This window comes from Trifolium pratense, linkage group LG5 (assembly GCF_020283565.1).
Source record: "Trifolium pratense cultivar HEN17-A07 linkage group LG5, ARS_RC_1.1, whole genome shotgun sequence".
Taxonomy (NCBI): domain Eukaryota; kingdom Viridiplantae; phylum Streptophyta; class Magnoliopsida; order Fabales; family Fabaceae; genus Trifolium; species Trifolium pratense.
Window position 1 is genome coordinate 6,555,432 of NC_060063.1, and position 22,045 is coordinate 6,577,476.

A 22,045-nucleotide genomic window follows, 5' to 3' on the forward strand; every position below is an offset into this window, starting at 1 on the left:
AAATATATGAACGTAATTTAAGAGATTGTTTAAGCGTTTCTAATTTAAAATAGGTGAAATCTAATTTTTAGTATAAGCGGGGCGGGTTCGGGGATGGGTTCGGGGTGGGTATCAATGTACCCATTACCCGCCTCAAACCCATCTTTTGAAATCGGGGAAAACCCAAACCCAGTCAACTCGGGTTTTCCCCGTCAAAGCGGGTATGGTTTGGGTGGGTACCCGCGGATATGGGTTTTATTGTCATGCCTATCGATTACTAATCTCAGTCGGGTAATCTACAAGGCACACAAGGTGGTTCTCTCCTCGCAATCGAATTTTTTTCGTATGCATGAGTCAGGAATTAAACTCATGCTTAAGAGGACCAAGATGCTTACCACTTAGACTAATTAATTAACTCGCCAAACAATTATTTTTAGTTCTTAAATTGTAAAACAATATAATTAGAGTAAATTGTCAAATATTCCCCTGAAATTTCAAAATTTGTCACCGAAATTTGGAAATAGGCAAATACCCCCTTGAAACTATAAAACGTCACCCCCTGACGTGGACTTTGACGGGGTAGTGTCGGGGGGCAATTTGATTGACTTTTTATAAATTCTGGGGGATATTTGCCTATTTCCAAATTTCATGAGGGTATTTGACGAATTTTAAAATTTCAAGGGGGTATTTGACAGTTTACTCAATATAACTATATAAAAATTGCAAATGAGTCTTTAACTTTTGAGCGCTTTAATTGGACTTCTTGTTAGTAGATGGTGTGAGTGGTGTCACTAGGACTAGTTAGTTTTTAAGTTGGATATCGAGTCTTTAGAAAAATAATGTATTTGTTGTTAGTGATTATATATAGACTAAATTCATCAATGAAAAACACATTTGGTGAATGTACTTCTATTTTTGATACATTCAGAACCAACCAACGTGATGTCGTTTACACTTACGGAGATTAAAATAATGGTTTGTTTGAAATTAAGTTGTATTCGTACAATGAGTAAAGAATGTCACCTAAATAGTTATTTTGATATCTAAATGTGAATGTGTAAAAGTAACATAGATGTTAAAAGTCTCACATCGGTTGAGAGATGGCCTGACTAAGTGTTTATATACTAGAGTCAATCCTCACCTTACAAGCCAGTTTTGTAAGGATATGTTAGGCCCAATACATATTTTTAAGATGGTATCAGAGCTCTCCACGATCCGTTGGGCCACCTGTTATCAGGTTCCCGCTATCGGGCCACCTACCGTTTATATCCACGCACCAAGCCCAATAGTGTTGGGCGTGAGAGGGTGTGTCAAGAGACCCACATCGGTTGAGAGATGGCCTGACTAAGTGTTTATATACTAGAGGCAATCTTCACCTTACAAGCTGGTTTTGTAATGATGTGTTGGGCCCAATACCTCTATTACTACAATTATCATGGCAACCGAACATTCATCTCCCTCATCCTCTATCAACAACCACAACAACAGTGGTAGCAATCGTGGCAATGGTAGAAGCAATAGTCGTAGCAGACGTCGATCTCAATCTCAGCAATATCATTGGTCTCAGTCTCCTTATCAGCAGACTCAATTTCCTTGTCACCAACCTTTATGGACCGCTCCCGCTTATCCGAGACAGCAGTTGTGGGCATATCCATGGCAGTCATTGGCAACTCCACCTCATATGATCGGTCAGGCTGTTATGCATACTTCCTCCATCTCTCCAACCGATGATCAATGGTATATGGACAGCGGAGCAACTTCTCATATGACGGACAATAGAGGTAATCTCACGTCCTATTTTAATATGAGTAATATTACTGTTGGGAATGATCATCATATTCCAGTTATAGGTTGTGGACATGCATCTTTACCCAATTCCCTAACCTTAAACAATGTTTTGTATGCACTAAAACTCATAAAAAATCTTTTTTTTGTTAGAAAATTTACAATCGATAATGATGTATCTGTTGAATTTTATCCTTTTGGTTTTTCTGTGAAGGATTTTCAAACAGGAATCCTTTTAATGAGATGTAATAGTTCCGGTGACCTTTACCCTATTCCTACAAGACCAAAAACAACATCTCCACCAACCTCATCTCCCAACATAACAGTCACTCAACCACCATCATCAGCAACACAACAAACTCCTCCCCCTCAAACGACGAATCAAACAACTGTTTCCCCCTCAACAACCTCCTCAGCCCAACAGCCTACACCCACGACTCAAACAACGACCTCATCTACACAAACAACACCTACCACCTCCTCTCCGTCTACTCGGACACTTATTTCCCCTCCTGCACCTTACTCGCCTCAAATGACAACCCGAGCACAACATGGCATTTTCAAACCCCGTAAACTTTTCAACCTACATACATCAACCCACAATCTATCTCTCATTTGCCTACAAATCCCATTGATGCATTAAATGATCATAATTGGAAAATGGCCATGAAAGATGAATATCACGCTCTTATTGAAAATAAGACGTGGGAATTAGTTCCTCGTCCCTCTAATGCTAATGTTATTCTAAGTTTGTGGATTTTCTGGCACAAAAAGAAATCTGACGGTTCTTTTGAGCGATACAAAGCTCGGCTTGTAGGTAATGGTGCTAATCAACAATCAGGTGTCGATTATGGTGAAATTTTTAGCCCTGTCGTCAAACCGACCATTATTCGCACGGTACTCAACATTGCATTATCCAAGTCATGGTGTCTTCATCAACTAGATGTAAAGAATGCCTTTTTGCATGGAAATCTTGACGAAACCGTGTATATGCACCAACCTCCTGGATTTCGTAATCCGCAGTATCCTGAACATGTTTGTCTTCTCAAGAAATCACTTTATGGTCTGAAACAAGCTCCTCGTGCCTGGTACCAAAGATTCACTGACTATGTTGCCAAATTGGGCTTCTCTCATAGTATTTCTGATCACTCTTTATTCATTTATCATCACGGTAATGATACTGCTTATATCCTTCTATATGTGGATGACGTAATTCTCACTGCTTCCTTCGATGCTCTTCGTGACTCTATTATGTCTCAACATAGCTCTGAATTTGCCATGGAGGATTTGGGTCCTCTGAGTTATTTTTTGGGAATATCTGTCACTAAACATACAGGTGGTCTTTTTTTGTCTCAAAAGAAATATGCAGAGGAAATTATAGAACGAGCAAGCATGTCCTCTTGCAAGTCATCACCTACACCAGTCGACACCAAGGCAAAACTCAGTGGCTCTTCTGGGAATCCATATCATGACGTAACCGAGTAATCGAAGTCTTACTGGTGCATTCAATATTTAACTTTTACAAGAGCATATATCTCTTACGCTGTGCAACAAGTGTGCTTATTCATGCATGACCCTAAAACGCAACATATGTCAGCTCTAAAGCGTATCATTCGGTATATTCATGGCACTCTTGATTTTGGTCTTCACTTATATCCCTCCTCTGTTAGCAAATTGGTATCTTACACCGATTGGGCTAGTTGCCTAGACACCAGACGATCCACCTCTGGCTATTGTGTTTATCTTGGTGACAATTTGATTTCATGGTCTGGCAAACGCCAACACACTCTTTCTCGGTCTAGTGCAGAAGCCGAGTACCGCGAAGTAGCTAATGTAGTGTCTGAATCTTGTTGGATCAGAAACTTACTATTAGAACTATATTGCTCAGTTACAACAGTAACTCTAGTCAAATGTGATAATGTGAGAGCAGTTTATCTATCCGGCAACCCAGTTCAACATCAACGCACCAAACACATCGAGATGGATATACATTTTGTGCGTGAAAAAGTTGCTCGCGGCCAAGTACGAGTCTTACATGTTCCCTCTCGTTATCAGATTGCTGACAAATTTACCAAAGGACTTTCGTTGCAACTCTTTGAAGATTTTTGTGATAGTCTCAACATTCATCAACCTCCCGTTTCGACTACGGGGGTGTATTAGACTATTATTATATTTGATTAGCAATAATTATATTTGATTAGTCAATAATTATATTTAATGAGTCATAATTGTATAGGAAATTCTCTTTGTATATAACCTATCACGATGTAATGGAAAGGCAAGGCCTATTATTCTTACAATTGACCTCCCTGGTTTGAATGTATTAGAACTCTAAACATGTTCTGGAGTGTTTAGTAATGTTGTGGAATAAATTGATTAACTAAAACACCTTCAAAACTAAAATACCAAATTAAAGGTGCATTTCATTATCAAAAGGACTAGTAAAAGACAAAGAATGTGTTTTCTATCATTTGGATCATCGACTCAATTTCTTAATCACATGAATTTTATGATTATTTTTTAAAAAACTCAATTGTCGAGTATTCCGGTGTACTTTTTACAGACTTAGATATTCCTTTTTGCAAACTCAAAATTTGATTTCTTTTATTAATTTTACGAAACTTTTTTTCCCTTTCGAAAAACAAACGTTTTTCGGAAAAACTCAATTTTAACATTTTTATTCCGAATTTGAGTTTGACTGTATTTTCGGGGTAGGAGTTTTTCTTCAAATAATATATCAGGGACAAATTTGGGAAATTTGTGAAGTTTTGGTGGGTAGGAGTATAAGTTGGGGTGTAGGAAATAAAATTTTCTAACATCTATAGAGTAAATTGACTTTTTGAGTTAATCTTTCTATTGTTTCGTTTGAAAAAATTTCATTTCACAACCTCTGTATTTCATTGAGACCCCCTAAATTACGTCTTTTTTTTTCTTTCTAAAATACATTTCGAAATCTATTTTCTGAAGCGCAAGAATTTTCAGAAAACATTATTCGCTCGCTACTTTTAAAAAAATGTTTTCCGAAATAATTTGTGCAATGGATAACGTTTTTCGAAATACTCTTAAGGGAAAAATGGGAAATTTAGGGGTCAAAGAAACATAACGGGGGTGGGGAGAGAGACAAATTTGTTTGCTTTTACGTGAGAATTAAACATTTGTTTTAGTAGCCTATCGTTGGATTGGGCCAACACGGGTGATAAATACTCAAGATCTAATAAATTCTTCATTTAATTTGGTTTTGCAAAGCGAGAGAGATAGAGTACAAAGTTCGTCGAAGAGGGGAAATCTGAAGTGGACGACATGAAGGGGAAACAAAAATTTGGAGGTGGCCAACATCTTTCTCATGATCGCACATCTCAAAAATCATCGTGTAAGCTCTTAAACTTCTCCATTTTATTTGAATTATTCTCTAATTTTACAACATTCGATATTTCTTCTTCTTTTTTTTTTTTTTTACATTTCTTCTTGATATTTATGAGATCTGTTTTGTAATTGTTTTAATGACATATATTTCTTCTTAAATATATCAATAATTAACTTTGGTTCTTGTGTTTAGGTTTTAGGAAATTGAGAATTTCTCTTTAAATCTTGTCGTATACTTTTGATCTTAACATGCTACGGGATTGTTGATCAACTGGTTTTCCCCTAATTTAATTCAAAACTAGAAACATCATCGCTCTCTCTCTCTAAAAAAAAAAAATCTCTGCCTTCTCTCTAAGAATCCACCACTGCAGCTCTCCTTTCCCTAATATCCAATCACTTTTTTCTTCATCATGTAGTTGTCGCCAGTGGTGGTGCAAGGAGTGGCGCTAGCCCTCTGCACTACCCATTTCCAGATCTGTAACACCGAGTACGAATCGTTTCCGATCAGGCGTGGCTCGGGTCGTCTGGGTTTGTATTCTTTGGTTCGGATTTGGTTAACAACACCACCTCGATCAGGCGTTGTTGTTCTGATCGTTGTACACGGTGGCTCTGGTTGTTGCATCGCCTTAATCTCTGATTTTTTCATATCTATTGAGATCTGCAGTTTTCTTGTCATTGGTGCCGCTTCAGTGTCATCGTCTCAAGATCTTGTCGCAATTGTTTGTTCTGTTTGGTTCAGATCTAGCAGTTTACGGTGGTTTAGGTTTTTTTGCCTCGAAAAGGCCGTTTATGTCTGTTGTGTTTTATCATAGGAGGTTGTGGTACGTGAATTTATCCGTGTTGGTGGTCAGTTCGTATGACACGTGTCGAACAAGTGTCCAAAAATAATTATTTTTTCTTTGCTTATACTCTCCTTAGGCACATATCAGACATATCTATGAAAGTTAAAGATGTGTCAAAACAACAATATTGCATCAATGAGGGATCAAAGACATTACATTTTGATTACAATATTTTTAGTTTTTTCGATCGTAGATGGATAAACAAAAGTAAAATACTATCATATCTTGTTTTAAAACTTAAATTTACATGTATATATTTTGATTCTCAATTTATATGTTTTATAAATATGTAGCGGTGTCGGTGTCCTATATTTTTTACATTGGCGGTGTCGCGGTATCCATGTCCGTATCGTGGTGTCCGTGCTTCATAGAATATGAAATCCGTTGCGGCCATGATAAAAAAAAACTATATAAATCACAAAAATAAAAGAAAGGATAATTGTTCATACATCTCTTAACCCGATAAACATAAGCGTTAGGCAAAAGACCTAAAAAATAGCATGCCCCCACAAATAATTTTCTAACTAGACATACATTCTAATAGAGTAGAAGTGATTTAGATTAGGTTAATAACAATTTTCAATCCACCCCTCTTAAAGAGTAGTGATATTTGTACATCAATTTTTGGGACAACAAATTGGGACAACATTTTTTCCTTCTAGTTTTGTGGCAAAACCAATAAAGAGAAAGAAAATAGGAGAGAGAGTAAAAATATAATGAGAGTATGAAAGATAAAGTTGTTTAAAAGTTGTTCAAAATTTGTTGTACAAATATCATTTCTCCTCTTAAATCAATCTACCATTGTAGTAAAATTAGGATTAGGATCCTTATTTTAAAAAGGTTGTAAACTAGATTCCTCTTGATCCATGAATGAACAAGAAACACGAATTGGTCACAGCCTCAACAATCAGGCCGATGATGTTAGAGACTAAAATTAAAATCAGTTGTTTCTTCATTATATATTTAGCCATGTGATTATATTGGGGCATGTGGCACCACATTACTTAACTATATATTTTAAGGTTTTGTTTGGGAAGACAAATAAGCTAGCTTATCAGATAAAAGCTCTGTCTGGTATCCGTTTTTAAAAAAGAGCATATAGCTTATTTTACTAGGTTATAGCTTATTTTTCAAACGATATTTTAAATAGCTTACGAGATTATACTTATCATTTTTTCTTCCAATTTTACCCTATCATCCTTGAAAAAAATTAAATATTAATTAAACATATATTTTTTTTTATGTTATTTCATACTTATAAGCTAGTTCAACCGCTAATTTTACCAAATACTACAAATTCTATCAGCTAGCTTATTCACTAAAAACTAGCTTATAAGTCATCTGCTATAAGCTAACTTATTAGCTATCCACTATTTTTTACCAAACAGGGTCTTCTATACAACAAACATAAAATTAGATTAGAATTCAATGATGCCAACTTATTTTAAAGTGGTGCATCATAATAAATTTATACATTTTCATGTGCAACATATTGTATGAATGCATAAAATCATTGTTCTTCTATGTGTATAGGTACAAAACAAAAACGCTTGAAGAACACAAAAAATAGTGATAATCAAGAAGTTACATCAGTACTTGATGATAATATGCTTGAGTTAATTGCTAAGCGTTTAAATGTGGTAAGCTTTTGTGCATTTGGAGCTGTTTGCAAAAGGAAAAATGAGATTTGTAAAAGAATTAAAGAAGATTTTCAACAATCCATAGCACCATTAGCTATGTTTACAACAAAAGATGACATGATGAAAACATGTTATTTGTTTGACATGAGTAATGGAAAAACTATGAAGGTTACATTGAATAACATGGATGGAAATCTCTTAGTTGGATGCACCGAAGGATACATCGTCTTCGAGAAAAAGGGGGGTAAATCTGTCTTTTTAGTAAATCCATTAACCGGACATCAACTTCCTTATAGTATATCGTCATGGATCAAAAGATATAGTCGTCCTCGCCATGATCATATTATAATGGCAACAGATTTACCAAGTAAGAGTAATGTTCTCTTAGCTGTCTCTAATGATGTTGATGGGTGGTGTGAATATCAAATCTATCATTCTGGAATTGATGGATGGATAACGGATATACCTGATACCAAAGATTGGATGGATGTAGTAGTTTTTAAGAATCGGTTTTATGTTGTAACAAATGAAGCTCAGCTTGGAGAATTAAGGATTGAACAACTTTACCTTAAGTTTAATTGGTTGGTAGTGAAAAATACCCCCCTTAATGTGGACTCTGAAAATCTTAAGTTGGTTGTTGGAAATAATCAACTTTTTATGGTTGATTTTCTTGCTGATGAGTATTTGGATATTTATAAGATTGATTTTGATGCAATGGAATGGATTAAGGTGGATGACTTAGGTGATCAAGCTCTTTTCTTAGGGGGGGAATTGGGCTCTGCAATGAGGAAACCAGGTAAATGGGGGTGTCCTAGCAATTGTGTCTATTTTATAAAGGATTCACCCCCAAGGTGTTGCTTATATTCAATGGAAGCAAAAATGATTGATGATTATCCAATTGAGGGAAATCCAACTAGTTCTCATGAATTGTGCTCACTTGGTTGGTATTATCCAGATCAATGTTTGAAGATCAATTATGTGGAGAGTGGTATAGAATAAGCATAATTTATAATTTATAAGTTTAATTCATAATTTATTATTTATTTATAAGTTGGTCGAAGGGAAACATGGATGGATTTGTGTTGAAACGTGTCTTTGAATGCTGGCAAAGTTATTTCAGTTTGAATAAGTCAAAGCAAAATATCTATTATTTTGTTGTTAGTCAGTTTTTTAATTTCCTAGTTTTTGGGTACAAGTTAGTTTCCTATTTGTTTGCACTTAGTCAGTAGTTGTTGCTACAAGTATGGAACACTAGTTTTCCATTCAGTTATCACTTTATTTGTATTTAAGCATATATGTTTCTAGTGAAATAAACAACTTTGCAGCAATATTCTCTATTTTACGTTTCTTCTCTGCATTTTTCCATTTTCTTCAAAACAGAAAACTTCAATTGGTATCCAGAGCTCTCTTCTTGAGGGACTTGTGAAATGGATTATGAATCAAGTTTCTCAAAAGTTGCCCCTCCTGTGTTTGATGGGGACAACTATGACCTTTGGGCAATAAGAATGGAGGCTTATCTAGAAGCCTTGGACATTTGGGAAGCTGTGGATGAGGATTATGAAGTTCATCCGCTGCCGAATAATCCTACTATGGCTCAGATAAAAATTCACAAGGAGAAAAAAACCAACAAGGCAAAGGCAAGGTCGTGTCTATTTGCTGGTGTTTCAGAAACAGTTTTCACTAGAATCATGACCCTCAGAACATCAAAAGCAATTTGGGACTATTTGAAGGAAGAATATGCGGGTGACGAGCGAATTTGAAGCATGCAAGTGTTGAATTTGATGATGGAGTTTGAGTTGTAGAGAATGAAAGAGTCTGAGACAATCAAAGAATACTCAGACAAGTTGATTTCCATTGCAAATAAGGTTAGATTACTTGGCACTGAGTTTGCTGATTCCAGAATTATAGAGAAAATTTTGGTTACGGTGCCTGAAAGATATGAAGCATCTCTAGCCTCTTTAGAGAACACAAAGGATCTTTCTAAGATCACTTTGTCAGAAGTCATACATGCCTTGCAGGCCCATGAGCAGCGAAGGCTTATGAGGCAAGATCATATGGTTGAAGGTGCTTTACCAGTTAAGAGTCAAAAATCAAACACTATAAAGAACCATCCATCAAGTAGTGAAAATGGTGCAAACAATTATAACAGAGGAAAGGGTAAAAGAAAAAGTTATCCACCTTGTCAACACTGCGGAAAATCGAGTCACGCACCATTTAAATGTTGGAGTAGGCCAGATGCAAAGTGTAGCAAGTGCAATGAGATGGGTCATGAAGCTGTGATTTGTAGAGCTAATATCCAACAAGCTGCAGTTGAAGCAGAAAATGCACAACAAGAGGAGGAGGAGGAGGAGGACCATCTCTTTGTTGCAACATGTTTTTCTACTAACAATTCATGTGAATCTTGGTTGATTGATAGTGGTTGCACTAACCACATGACCTACGACAAAGCTTTGTTCAAGCATTTGGAAGGCATCGAAGTAAAATGGGTCAGGATTGGAAATGGTGAACATATTCCAGTTAAAGGCAAGGGAACAATAGCTATAACAAGCTACACAGGTACGAAAAATCTCACTGATGTTCTATATGTACCTGAGATTAATCAGAACTTGCTTAGTGTTCGGCAACTACTTGAAAAAGGATTCAAAGTTATTTTTGAAGATAAGAATTGCATAATCAAGGACCCAACAGGCCAAGAAATGTTCAAAGTCAAAATGAAGAGCAAGAACTTTTCATTTGATCCAATGAAGAAGGAGCAGTCTGCTTTTCCAGTCACAACAAGCACAACTGATCTTTGGCACAAAAGGCTCGGCCATTTCCATCATTCGGGAATGGACTACATGCTGAAAAATCAACTAGTTCGTGGAGTTCCTTCCTTAACAGAAAAGGCAATTGAATGTGAAGCTTGTCAATTTGGGAAGCAAACAAGGAAGCCATTTCCTACAAGTAGCTGGAGGGCAAACCATAAGCTCCAACTTATTCACACTGATGTTGCTGGACCACAAAGAACTCCATCGCTAAATGGAAGTCTTTATTATATTGTTTTTATCGATGACTTAACCAGAATGTGCTGGATTTATTTTCTTAGATACAAATTAGAAGTAGCTGCAGTGTTCTGGAAATTCAAAGCTCATGTTGAAAATCAAAGCAATTCTCATATTCAGATTATGAGATCAGATAATGGGAAAGAGTATCTATCAAATCAGTTTCAACAATTTTGTGATGAAGTGGGGATCGAACATCAACTGACTGCTCCATACACTCCCCAACAAAATGGAGTGAGTGAAAGGAAAAACAGATCAATCATGGACATGGTAAGGTGTATGCTTCATCAAAAGGAATTACCAAAGAAGTTATGGGCTGAAGCTGCAAGTACGGCTGTTTTCATACAAAATAGACTCCCTACACGAGCTTTGCAAAATCAAACTCCTTTTGAGGCCTGGTTTGGTTTTAAACCTTCTCTAGATTTTTTTAAAGTGTTTGGTTGCTTGTGCTACTCACATGTACCTCAGGTTAAGCGCGACAAGCTTGACAAAAAGGCTGAACCTGGAATATTTATTGGCTATAGCACAATCTCTAAAGCTTACAAAATTTTTCAACCTCAAACTGGAAAACTTTTGGTAAGTAGAGATGTGCACTTCATGGAGAATGAAAAATGGTCTTGGAGTGATCCAAAGAATAAGAATGTTGCATTGGAGTTTCAAGATACAATAGATGATCCACCGGTTCGAGGCACAAGGTTAGTTTCTGATATCTATCAAAGAAGCAACATAGCAGTGTGCAACATAGTTGTATTTGAACCATCTAGCTTTGAAGAAGCTGCTACAGAGGAGAAATGGTTAGCTGCGATGCAGGAGGAGCTATCTATGATTGAGAAAAATCAAACTTGGGATTTGGTTCCAAGACCTCGTGATAGAAAGGTCATTGGAGTGAAATGGGTCTTCAGAACAAAATTCAACCCTGATGGCTCTATAAATAAACACAAAGCAAGGCTTGTTGTGAAGGGCTATTCTCAAATATTTGGAATTGATTATTCAGATACTTTTGCTCTTGTAGCAAGACAGGATACAATCAGGCTACTTGCTATTGTTGCGCAAAAAGGTTGGCAAGTGTTTCATATGGATGTCAAGTCAGCCTTCCTTAATGGTTTTCTGCAGGAGGAGATATATGTTGAGCAACCAGAAGGTTTTTCTGTCAAAGGCCAAGAAGATCGAGTCTACTTGCTAAAAAAGGCACTTTATGGTTTAAAGTAAGCCCCAAGAGTGTGGTACAACAGAATTAATGATCATTTGCTGCAATTGGGATTTCAAACGAACCTATCTGAAGCTACACTTTATGTCAAGCATGTTGGTGCTGATATTTTAATCATTTCTTTGTATGTTGATGATCTTTTGGTGACAGGAAGCAACATATCACTAGTTGAAGAATTCAAGCAAGAAATGAAAGAAGTCTTTGAGATGACTGATCTTGGTCTTATGTCATATTTTTTGGGCATGGAGATCACTCAAAAGAAGAATGAGATTTTCATTTGTCAAAAAAAATATGCAAAGGAGATTTTAAAAAAAATTTCAGCTTGATGAATGCAAAACAATGAACACTCCTATGAATCAAAAAGAGAAGTTTATCAAGGAGGATGGAGCTGATAAAGTTGATGAAGCTTATTTCAGAAGTTTGGTTGGATGTCTAATGTATCTTACATCTACAAGGCCCGACATCTTATTTTCAGTTAGCTTGCTGTCAAGGTTCATGCATTGTGCTAGTGAATTGCACTTGAAGGCAACAAAGAGGGTTATAAGATACATCAAAGGAACTGTCCATTTTGGAGTCAAGTACTGCAAGGTCAAAGACTTCAAATTATTTGGCTATTCTGACAGTGATTGGGCAGGTAGCTCGGATGATATGAAGAGTACTTCAGGGTACTGTTTCAGCATAGGTTCAAGTGTTTTCTCTTGGTGTTCAAAGAAGCAGGAGGTTGTAGCTCAGTCAACAGCAGAAGCTGAGTTTGTAGCAGCAATAGCAGCAGCAAATCAAGCTATTTGGTTAAGGAATATCTTAGCAGATTTGGGCCTGAAGCAAGAGCAAAGTACACAGATATTTGTTGATAATCAAGCAGCCATTTCAATCTCATATAATCCGGTGTTTCATGGGAAGACAAAACACTTCAATGTCAAGTTATTTTATCTAAGAGAAGTGCAAGGAAATGGTGATATAAATTTGGTTTATTGTAAAACAGAAGATCAAGCTGCTGATATATTCACCAAGCCTTCTCCACTCAGCAAGTTCGAATTTTTGAGAGAAAAGCTAGGAATTTGCAGCCTCCAAGACAAGGATGAGTGTTGAAACGTGTCTTTGAATGCTGGCAAAGTTATCTCAGTTTGAATAAGTCAAAGCAAAATATCTATTATTTTGCTGTTAGTCAGTTTTTTAATTTCCTAGTTTTTTAATTTCTTAGTCAGTAGTTGTTGCTACAATTATGGAGCACTAGTTTTTCATTCAGTTATCACTTTATTTGTATTTAAGCATATATGTTTCTAGTGAAATAAACAACTTTGCAGCAATATTCTCTATTTTACGTTTCTTCTCTACATTTTTCCATTTTCTTTAAAACTGAAAACTTCAATTTGTCATAGGCGCGCCGACTACAACTGCCTGTTGCGGTTTATTTTGTGATTATATGTCTAATTTATGTGGAGGTTTTGCTAAAAATTTATGGCAAGTCTTGGTTTTATATGCTGAAATCTTCGCAATCATGATGAGATATGGTTGGAGAATCATTGACATATGGTTGGAGAATCAATTTGGTGAATCATTGACATATGGTTGGAGAATCAATTTGATGAGATTTGTTACCTTATTTTAATGATTAGTTCTAGCCTTGTTTCGCTTTATTTTAACTTGGGGTAAGGTAGGATGAGGATGTTTAGGTGTGTCAACATAGTTGGGATGTCTACTTATGTCTTGATGTTCAAATACTCTTAATTTATCCAAAATAAAATAAAAAATGCATTCTATAAAACAAACTCATTATAGCAAATTTTTAAATCTTCAATGTTAATTATACATATAAATATATATATCAACAATTTTAAACAGTTGATTGAAAAAATTTCAAAAAGAAAAAATTGTTGATTGAAAAATCAACAAATAAAATACAATAATTCACATGATCAAATTCTTCTTCACAATAAAATGAAGAAGCTATGACTATGATCTTCTATAAACCATAAATATTTTGCATTTCCTATACAATGATTACCTATCCACTAATGAAGTGGCAAATATTTTCTCTTTCACTTGGGATACAAATAAGCTTGTATATAATTAAGTAAGGAAGCTTGTGGGGGTGTAAATAGTATCATCAACTTGAATAGCCTTCAAATAAACTGCATCTTTTAGAGAGCTATGGGTTCGACCATAGAATACATAAATAATAACTCCTAATGCTAGCCATACAGAAACTCTCACCCAAGTAGCACCCCTTCAAATACATAAATAAATGATATAATTAGATAAAAGTTGTATAGTTAAATTAAAGGAAGATTTTGTAATATATCTACTTGATTTGTAGTAGTATATCTACTTTCATATATAATTGAATATGGATACTTACCCAAGACTAATAAGTAAATAGGAATTGATAAGAATGCAAGTTATAGGAAGCAAAGGAACCAATGGACATGTGAAACCTGCAAACAAATTAATAAGAATAATTTTTAATTCAAAACTTATTTTACATTGAAGATGGATTAATGATTTTTGTATGTGTGTGGCAATTCCAATCCTACAAATTTTACTTATTTCAATAATATTATAACTCCCAATTATGATAGTCCCTAAAAAATAAAAGAGAAAACATATAAGATGATTGGATAAATCTTTGCCCATATAAATTTCAGTTTAAAGCTTCCTTTTTCTTTTGTTGGCGTAAACCAGCTATCCTCTGCACGCAACTGCAGAGACTAATCCATCGAGCCTTGTGAGACTCAAATGGGCGGCAAACTCTCCCTAAGAGTTTTAATACTGCTGCATGCCTAAACCAGGAATTGAACTCAGGACCTCGATTAAGTTAGAAGCGACTCACGTCATCTCATCTAAGTGCTCTTGGGTAGTTTAAACCTTCCTTCAATCGTCTTATTGCCATACAATATTTAATGTATAGAACACATGTTCATTCATTTTAAACAAAGTGGTTGGACTCTAGTGGCTAATAAGCTTAAGTGAAGGTCAAATCGATTGGGAGCAACTAAGTTCGAACCCTGGTTGAAACAATCTCCTTGACCAAATTTTACTTAGCTCTAGACTGAACTCTGAATTACCAGGATCTTTTTCCCTAGGAACCAGAGAGTTAAAGACAACAAAAAACTCTTTCCTTTTACATTAGTTTCATGAAACATGACACTCACTGACACTTGTATAAATTTATTTATCATAAATAATTGTTAAACCATACCTTCAGAGTTTCCAAAGTTATGTCTTGCTACATCTTGATCTATACATGTTAGGAAGACAAGGCCAGACAAAAGAACAATGCCACCAACTCCACATAATGTAAATCTAACAGAACTGATAATAACAATGAAAAAATTTAGAACTTAAAAAATATACTCAAATGGCATGCAACATTAATTAAGTATATAATTTTTATTTTTTTGACAAATTAAATATATAAATTTTATGTAGCTGTTATAGGCATTTTGATCATATATATCCTAAAATTATCAATGTGTATGCAACTTGAAAAATGAAACATCTGCTACTAAACCAACCTGAGAAGATGTGTAGACGATGCTGCAAATGTAAGAATAAATACACCTAAGCATATGAATGCTATTACACAGCCAACAATTTTTTTCCTATTACCATTATGTACATCTGCACGCATCCAAAAAAACAGGAGTCGTTAGAAAAGCAACATATGTCAAATCGTAGAAGAGAAGGCCTAAAAAGAAACTATATAGTACATTTGTACTATGAAGCACAGACACGACACTCACATGGTGACACTATGACACCAAATAATAATTTGAGAAAATTATATGTCTGGCACCAGACACACCTTCAATCTGAAGTGTCAGTGTTACATATGTTTTGCATGATAGAGAAACTAAATAGAAGAAAACGAAAATCATAACTCACATTTGTCTATTGCAAGATTTTTAACAACTAAGGGTTTTTGCATTGCATCTTTTTCATTTGTTTCTAAATGGCTCCAACCATACTCCATTGACTCTGAATCAATCGGTTCTTTTAGAGATGGCGGTAATGGAACCTCAATTGGTGGTATATATCTTACTATCAACACAGATATTGCTGCTATGGTAAATGCAAGAAGAGTACCTACACTAACCTGTCGAAGACGATCAAAATAAACATTAGTAGTTTAGTACTACAAATTGATGTTTTAAAAATCGGACTTAACCAGCCAATTCAACCAATTGAACTAGGAACGGGCCAGTTTCACTAATTGGTTGGATTTCGATTATACTAAAGTCTGGTTGAATTGTAAACCGCATTCCAACTGCAATTAGTTTTACCGGTTGAACTGCAATTCAACTGCAGTTGAGTCCTAACAATTGGAAATATGATTTAGACTTACCATCCCAGCCAGTTGAGAGACATCCATGAAAAATGCTAAGACTGCGGCAACAAGGCCAGTTACTAATGTACTCTTTACAGGAACATGGCTGTGCTTATTTATGTCAGAAAAAAATGGCGGCAGAAGTCCATCCCTTGCCATGGCCATCAAAATTCTTGGCTGAGAGATAGGCATTAAACAAAAATCACATCAACAATTTTACCTTGAAAATATAAAGACTTCAAAGAGAAAGAAGAATGTTATTTCAGTTTTAAGTTTCTTTTAATGAATAAATATTTGGTTTGCTTGGAGATAATTTTAATTAGGCTGATTATGTTTTTATAGTATCCACTTTCTTTTTATAATACAGCATTAAAAAAAGTAAAAATAATAAATAAATTATGTTATTGAGTTTATCTGATTAGTTTTACCTGAGGCAACATTCCACCAAGCAATGATGCACATAGTGCTGTAATAGCCCCAGTATTTATAATGTATCTGAAATCACAATCAAGAAAAATGAATTTGAAAACTACAAAATGGACAGATTAAATTTACAGTGTAGTATTTTTCTAATCATATCATGATATAGAAATTCACAACAATGTGCCTAAGCTTTATGAAGAATCAGAATCCGAATAGAGTTGCTAATTTATACAACTTACGCTGCCCATTGCATTCCATTGTCAGCAAATGCAGAGGATATGGGGGTGTCTGGATTGATATCATAGTAAGGTACTAAACCAACAACAACAATTGAAACTATCATATACAATCCACAACATAGAGACAATGAACCAGCAATTCCTACTGGCAAATCTCTTTGAGGATTTTTCACCTGTTTATCAAAGTAAAACACTATTAGAAACTTTGAACCTACTCTCAAGGTTTGAAAAAAATGGTCTACTTGCGACATCAAGGTTTTTGATGTGTCTGCGACCACTTCGCAGCTGCATCATCTGGATCAGTGTTTTCAAAATTGGACTGGTCAATTCAACAGGTTGAGCTGGGAACTGAATAATCTGTCGGTCGGTTCAACCGTGGTCAGTTTTCAATTTCTTAAAGCTAAGTCGAACCAAATTGAAGTGCGTTGAACTGCAACTGGTTCAACCTCCAATTGGTCGAACCAACTGATTGAACCAATTGAGCCATGATTTGGAAGTCCTACTGCTTTAATCTCCGGTCCGATTTTGAAAATATAGATCCGTATTTAACTGCAATATCAAGGATCGCGACTGCAAAGTGGTGATTGCAATTTGAAATGATTGCAAATTTTCTCATCAGCCGTATTTGACCGCAATATGACCTAAAAGGGTAAGTTACATGAAGCATGATATATTATCATTATCTATACCTCTTCAGCAGTGCTGGCAACTGCATCAAAACCTATGTATGCAAAAAAAACTGTTGCAGAACCGGCAACCATTCCATCTACCCCAAATGGAAAATACCTATTATTTAAACAAGAAAAAATATTATTCAGTAATTTGAAGAGACCAAACATAGATGGATTAAGGGTAGTGCAGAAGAAAGTTGTAAATTACCCTGTTGAGAGTTTATATCCAACCCATCCAGATTTGAATCCTAGGTAACCACCGGCTACTATGATAAACATCAAAGCACATATATTCACTGATGTGACTATACTTTGTACCATTGTACTCTGCATACAAGTCATGAAAATTCAAATCAAAATGAACTAAGAAAATATATTGTTCCGTACACCAAAAAGTCTCATATTGTTTGGGAATCGCGAGTAGGGGTAGTTTATAAACACTCACTCTCCTCAACACACTGAGACACCTTTTAACTAAGGACAAAACCGTAAGGGTTTACACAAGACACAATACATACAATACTTATGAAAAGCGATGTAACTGACATGAGGTCGGAGCATTGACGCTAGAAGGAAGGACTACGCTACACATGAAGACGACCAGACCTTTTTGCCCTTTACACCAAAAAGAGTCTTGACGCCTTTTAACTAAGGACAGAATTTTAAGGGCATACTGTACATAAGACTCAAGACAGACAATACCTCCAAATAGTGGTGCAGTGAATTTTAGATCAGAAAAATTAAATGGCACCAACCAGAAATAAAAAGAAACCCTAGCTCATACAGTTTAGAACTCTAGCTCATACAGTTTAGAAAGTTAAGCTAAGTTGAAAATCATATATAAAAACATTAAAAAAGTTACCTCTTTGATCCCAGTACAGAGGATCCAAGTTACAATGAATACCATAATTGCTGCAAGTGGGTCTACAACAATATCAATTCCAGGAATATGTTGATAAGATAAAATTCCTGGCAAGTTGTCCACACCTCCAATAAGTGCAGCCTGATCACAGAAATATTTTTATCTCATATCAACACTTGCATCACAGAAATATTTTACTTTCAAGGCAAATAAGCCAATCTACTTAAGAATTTTATTTTTAATAAAAAATATACATATGAAATATGAATTAACCCGACAATGTTGGACCTATTGAAGAATTAAAACATTCTGATATGATATAATCAACATTCTCTAAATCTATGCAGCACCAACACTTTAGATCAAAGGTGTGTCTGGTGTCCGACACCTGTAAGTATTAGCCCCCGACACGACAAGGACATAAGTAGTTACTGGTTACATTCATTCACTCTCATTTTATTTAATTATTGATGTCTAAATGTCAACGTCAGTGTCGTGTCAAGTCTCGTGTCAAGTGTCAATGTCAATTTGTTTGAGTTTGTGCTTCATAGCTCTAAATCAAACAAAAACTAAACAAAAGAGTTAAAATAACATTATACCAAATTAGGGGTTATGCCACGGGCAACAGCAGCTCCACCAATCCCATATTCCAATATTAAAGACCAACCAATCAACCAGGCAACACTGCAAACATAATTCACAAAATATATCAACTCTCAATTGATATAATAGCCTATGCAGTCTACACACATTTCAATCTTTCAATAAGCAAAGTCAACAACTATTTTTAAAAATAATACATGAAACAAAAGTCAACATCATAATTAGAATTAAAAAAAAATGTGGTTGGGAGGGGAGACCCACTAAGATAGTCAGTCAGGCTTCCTTTTAAAGATTAATCATTGGCAAATATATAAATAACATGATTACCAGAAATTATAAAAGAATAAAAAAAACAGTCTATTGTAAGAAATTAAGAATATTATAAAGGTGAATATATAAATACCCTTCACCAAGACATATGTAAGCATAGTGATAAGCACTTCCAGCAGAAGGAAATCGACTAGCCAACTCAGCATAACAAAGAGCTGAAAGAGTAGCTGCTAATCCAGCAACCAGAAATGAAAGTGGTAAAGCAGGTCCAGCATGTTCCCTAGCCACAGTTCCTACTAGAACATACACACCTGCACCAATTGTTGCACCGACACCTGAATAAAAAACACCCCCAAAATTCAATAATTAACATCTTATCAACATACTAGTTTATAACCAAATATAATACAAAAATGAAATTCAAGTCAAAGGGTCACTTCACTTTTTCCTTTGGGGTCTGAAAAACATAAAGAGAAACATAAATTCAAACAAGAAAAGAACTTTAAACCAATTAAATAGCATCATTAGAAAAGGGATATGTTTTTTTACACAGCTTTTGATATTGGACACCATATATATAAACATACTTTTTAAAAAACCAATTAAATAGCATCATTAGAAAAGGGATATGTTTTTTTACACAGCTTTTGATATTGGACACCATATATATAAACATACTTTTTAAATTTTTTTATCATTATTTTCTCTCACCTAAGATGAAAAACACACTAATGTAGGATGTATTATATACGGTGTGGTCTTTTGTGTGTCAAAATAACATTTCTCTTAAAGACAAAGGTACGCAGATGGTTCTAATCCGGTCCTTGGACTTGAACTGCTTGAGGAAGTGATTTATTATCTATTGTGTTCCTACTCAGATCGAGAAATTAGTCTCTACAGACGACTACAGTTGAGGGCGGAGTTACCAGTTCACACACACTAGAAAAGATGCCCAACAACAAAAACACAGTCTGAATTATGAAAAGTGAAAACAAAATTTCGAACTGAAAATAATCAGATCCATCCAACACCCTTTTCCAGATAAAAAACATGATTGAAAAAAATCAAAACCACACAATTTCAAGAGATAGAAAAAAGAAAAAGAGAAAATTGAATTACCAATTGCCATGAGATGAGGAACAGTTAACTCCTTAGCAAGTTGTTCTCCATGATGAGAATTATCATTATTGTTGGTAACATTAGAATCAACTTTCTTCCTTCTAGTTAAGAACTTCCATGAACAAGATGAAGAACCTTGTCCTCCATAATTACTACTACCACTACCCTCTTGTGAATCAACAACAAAACCCATCAAAAAAAATTCCCTCTTTTTTCTTTTCTTACTAAACAAGCAATATATCAAACAATTTATGTGCAAGAAATAGTTTCAAACTTAAGAGTGAAGTGAATAAGATAAAAGAGAGCAATCATGCAAATTGAAGTAAAAAAGAGGGAATGATTATTCCCTTTCAAGTTTATTATTATTATAGTGACATGTGTGGATTATTTGTGAATGTAGTTAAGCTGTAAAAGGAAAAAAACAAAGAAACTGTACACAATCTCTGTTATGAGTGGTCCTTGTGTTGGTTTTTCTTTTCTTATGAACGTGCTTCAATTATCTCCTTTTGTCTATTTCTGATCTTGTTTCCCTTTTTGTTTAGTTATTTGGAAATAATATAAAATCATCGATATGATTATATCGTAATACCTTAAGATTTTTGGGATAATCGATTATTTTGACATGGTATCAGAGCATCTATGACTAAGTGGTTTAGAGTTTGATTCTCGCTCCTCCCACTTTCTAATTAAAAAGTGGAATTTAAGCATATGGTAGGTGAGTCTATGCATTATCCACGCTTCAAGCCCAAGTGGGCTCTTGCATGAGGGGGCGTATTAGAAATAATATAAAATCATTGATATGACTCTATCCTAACACCTTAAGGTTTTGGGATAATCGATTATTTAACATTTTATAGTGTTTGTGTTTGCATTTATTTTGACATTTTAATATTAAGTGGATGATGAACACTTCATATACACTTCTTATTTGGATATGTACCGGTATACGGCTGAATTTGATAAGTTCAAAAACAAATAAACGTCCGTTTGTATTTGATTTATTTTTGAACTTATGTAAATAAATAAAGTTTTGTATAATCATATGTTTTTATCATACATATATATAATATAAAATAATTTTCATGTTTTTACTAACAAAAATTATATCTTTATAAGTTGTTTTCTCATAAACTATATTGAAAAGCTTATAATAATGCATAAAACTTATTTATTTGCATAAGTTGTTTCCCATAAGCTAAAAAATGAATCAATTCAATCAGGTCACAAATGTTGTATTAGTGAACATATTAGAATTATCTACCTTGGTAGTATAACAATACATATTCAAATAAAATGTGTATTGAATAATTTACTCGATTAAAGAGATTAATCGGTATCTAAGATAGTTTAATAAAAATATATTTGAGTTATTAAAATAAAAAGTATTGTATCTATTATGGTATTTTTCCCTTTAAAGTAAGCACTAATTATTTCACCAGGAAAAAAAAACTAAGCACTAATTGTAAAGAATAAATTAAGTGATAATTTTTTATATTTAGAATAAATAAATAATATTAGCTATTGATGAATAATTAATATTTAGGTTTAACTACACATTTGGTCTCTTACGTTTATTTTAGGTTTCAATTTGGTCTCTTACGTTTAAAAAGTATCAATTTGGTTCCTTACGTTTATTTTAGGTTTCAAGTTAATCATTTCCGTCAATTTTGTCAC

General features: G+C 34.6%; 2 protein-coding genes across 2 annotated transcripts; one reads left to right on the top strand and one right to left on the bottom strand.

The window, feature by feature from the left end:
- The first annotated feature begins 7,492 nt into the window (after positions 1-7,492).
- On the top strand, positions 7,493-8,608 carry LOC123885948. The gene has a single exon (XM_045935284.1). It carries the CDS (start codon positions 7,493-7,495, stop codon positions 8,606-8,608), a length of 1,116 nt encoding a protein of 371 aa, XP_045791240.1.
- A 5,004-nt stretch (positions 8,609-13,612) lies between these two features.
- On the bottom strand, positions 13,613-20,865 carry LOC123884250 (cationic amino acid transporter 2, vacuolar-like). Its single transcript, XM_045933317.1, has 14 exons — positions 20,372-20,865; positions 19,386-19,587; positions 18,979-19,063; positions 18,380-18,520; positions 17,726-17,844; positions 17,536-17,632; positions 16,847-17,019; positions 16,613-16,679; positions 16,203-16,361; positions 15,743-15,953; positions 15,373-15,478; positions 15,057-15,169; positions 14,217-14,292; positions 13,613-14,084 (listed from the first exon to the last, which is right to left on the bottom strand). Exons 1-14 carry the CDS (start codon positions 20,562-20,564, stop codon positions 13,928-13,930), a joined length of 1,899 nt encoding a protein of 632 aa, XP_045789273.1. The 5' UTR covers positions 20,565-20,865; the 3' UTR covers positions 13,613-13,927.
- Between the last annotated feature and the right edge of the window lie 1,180 nt (positions 20,866-22,045).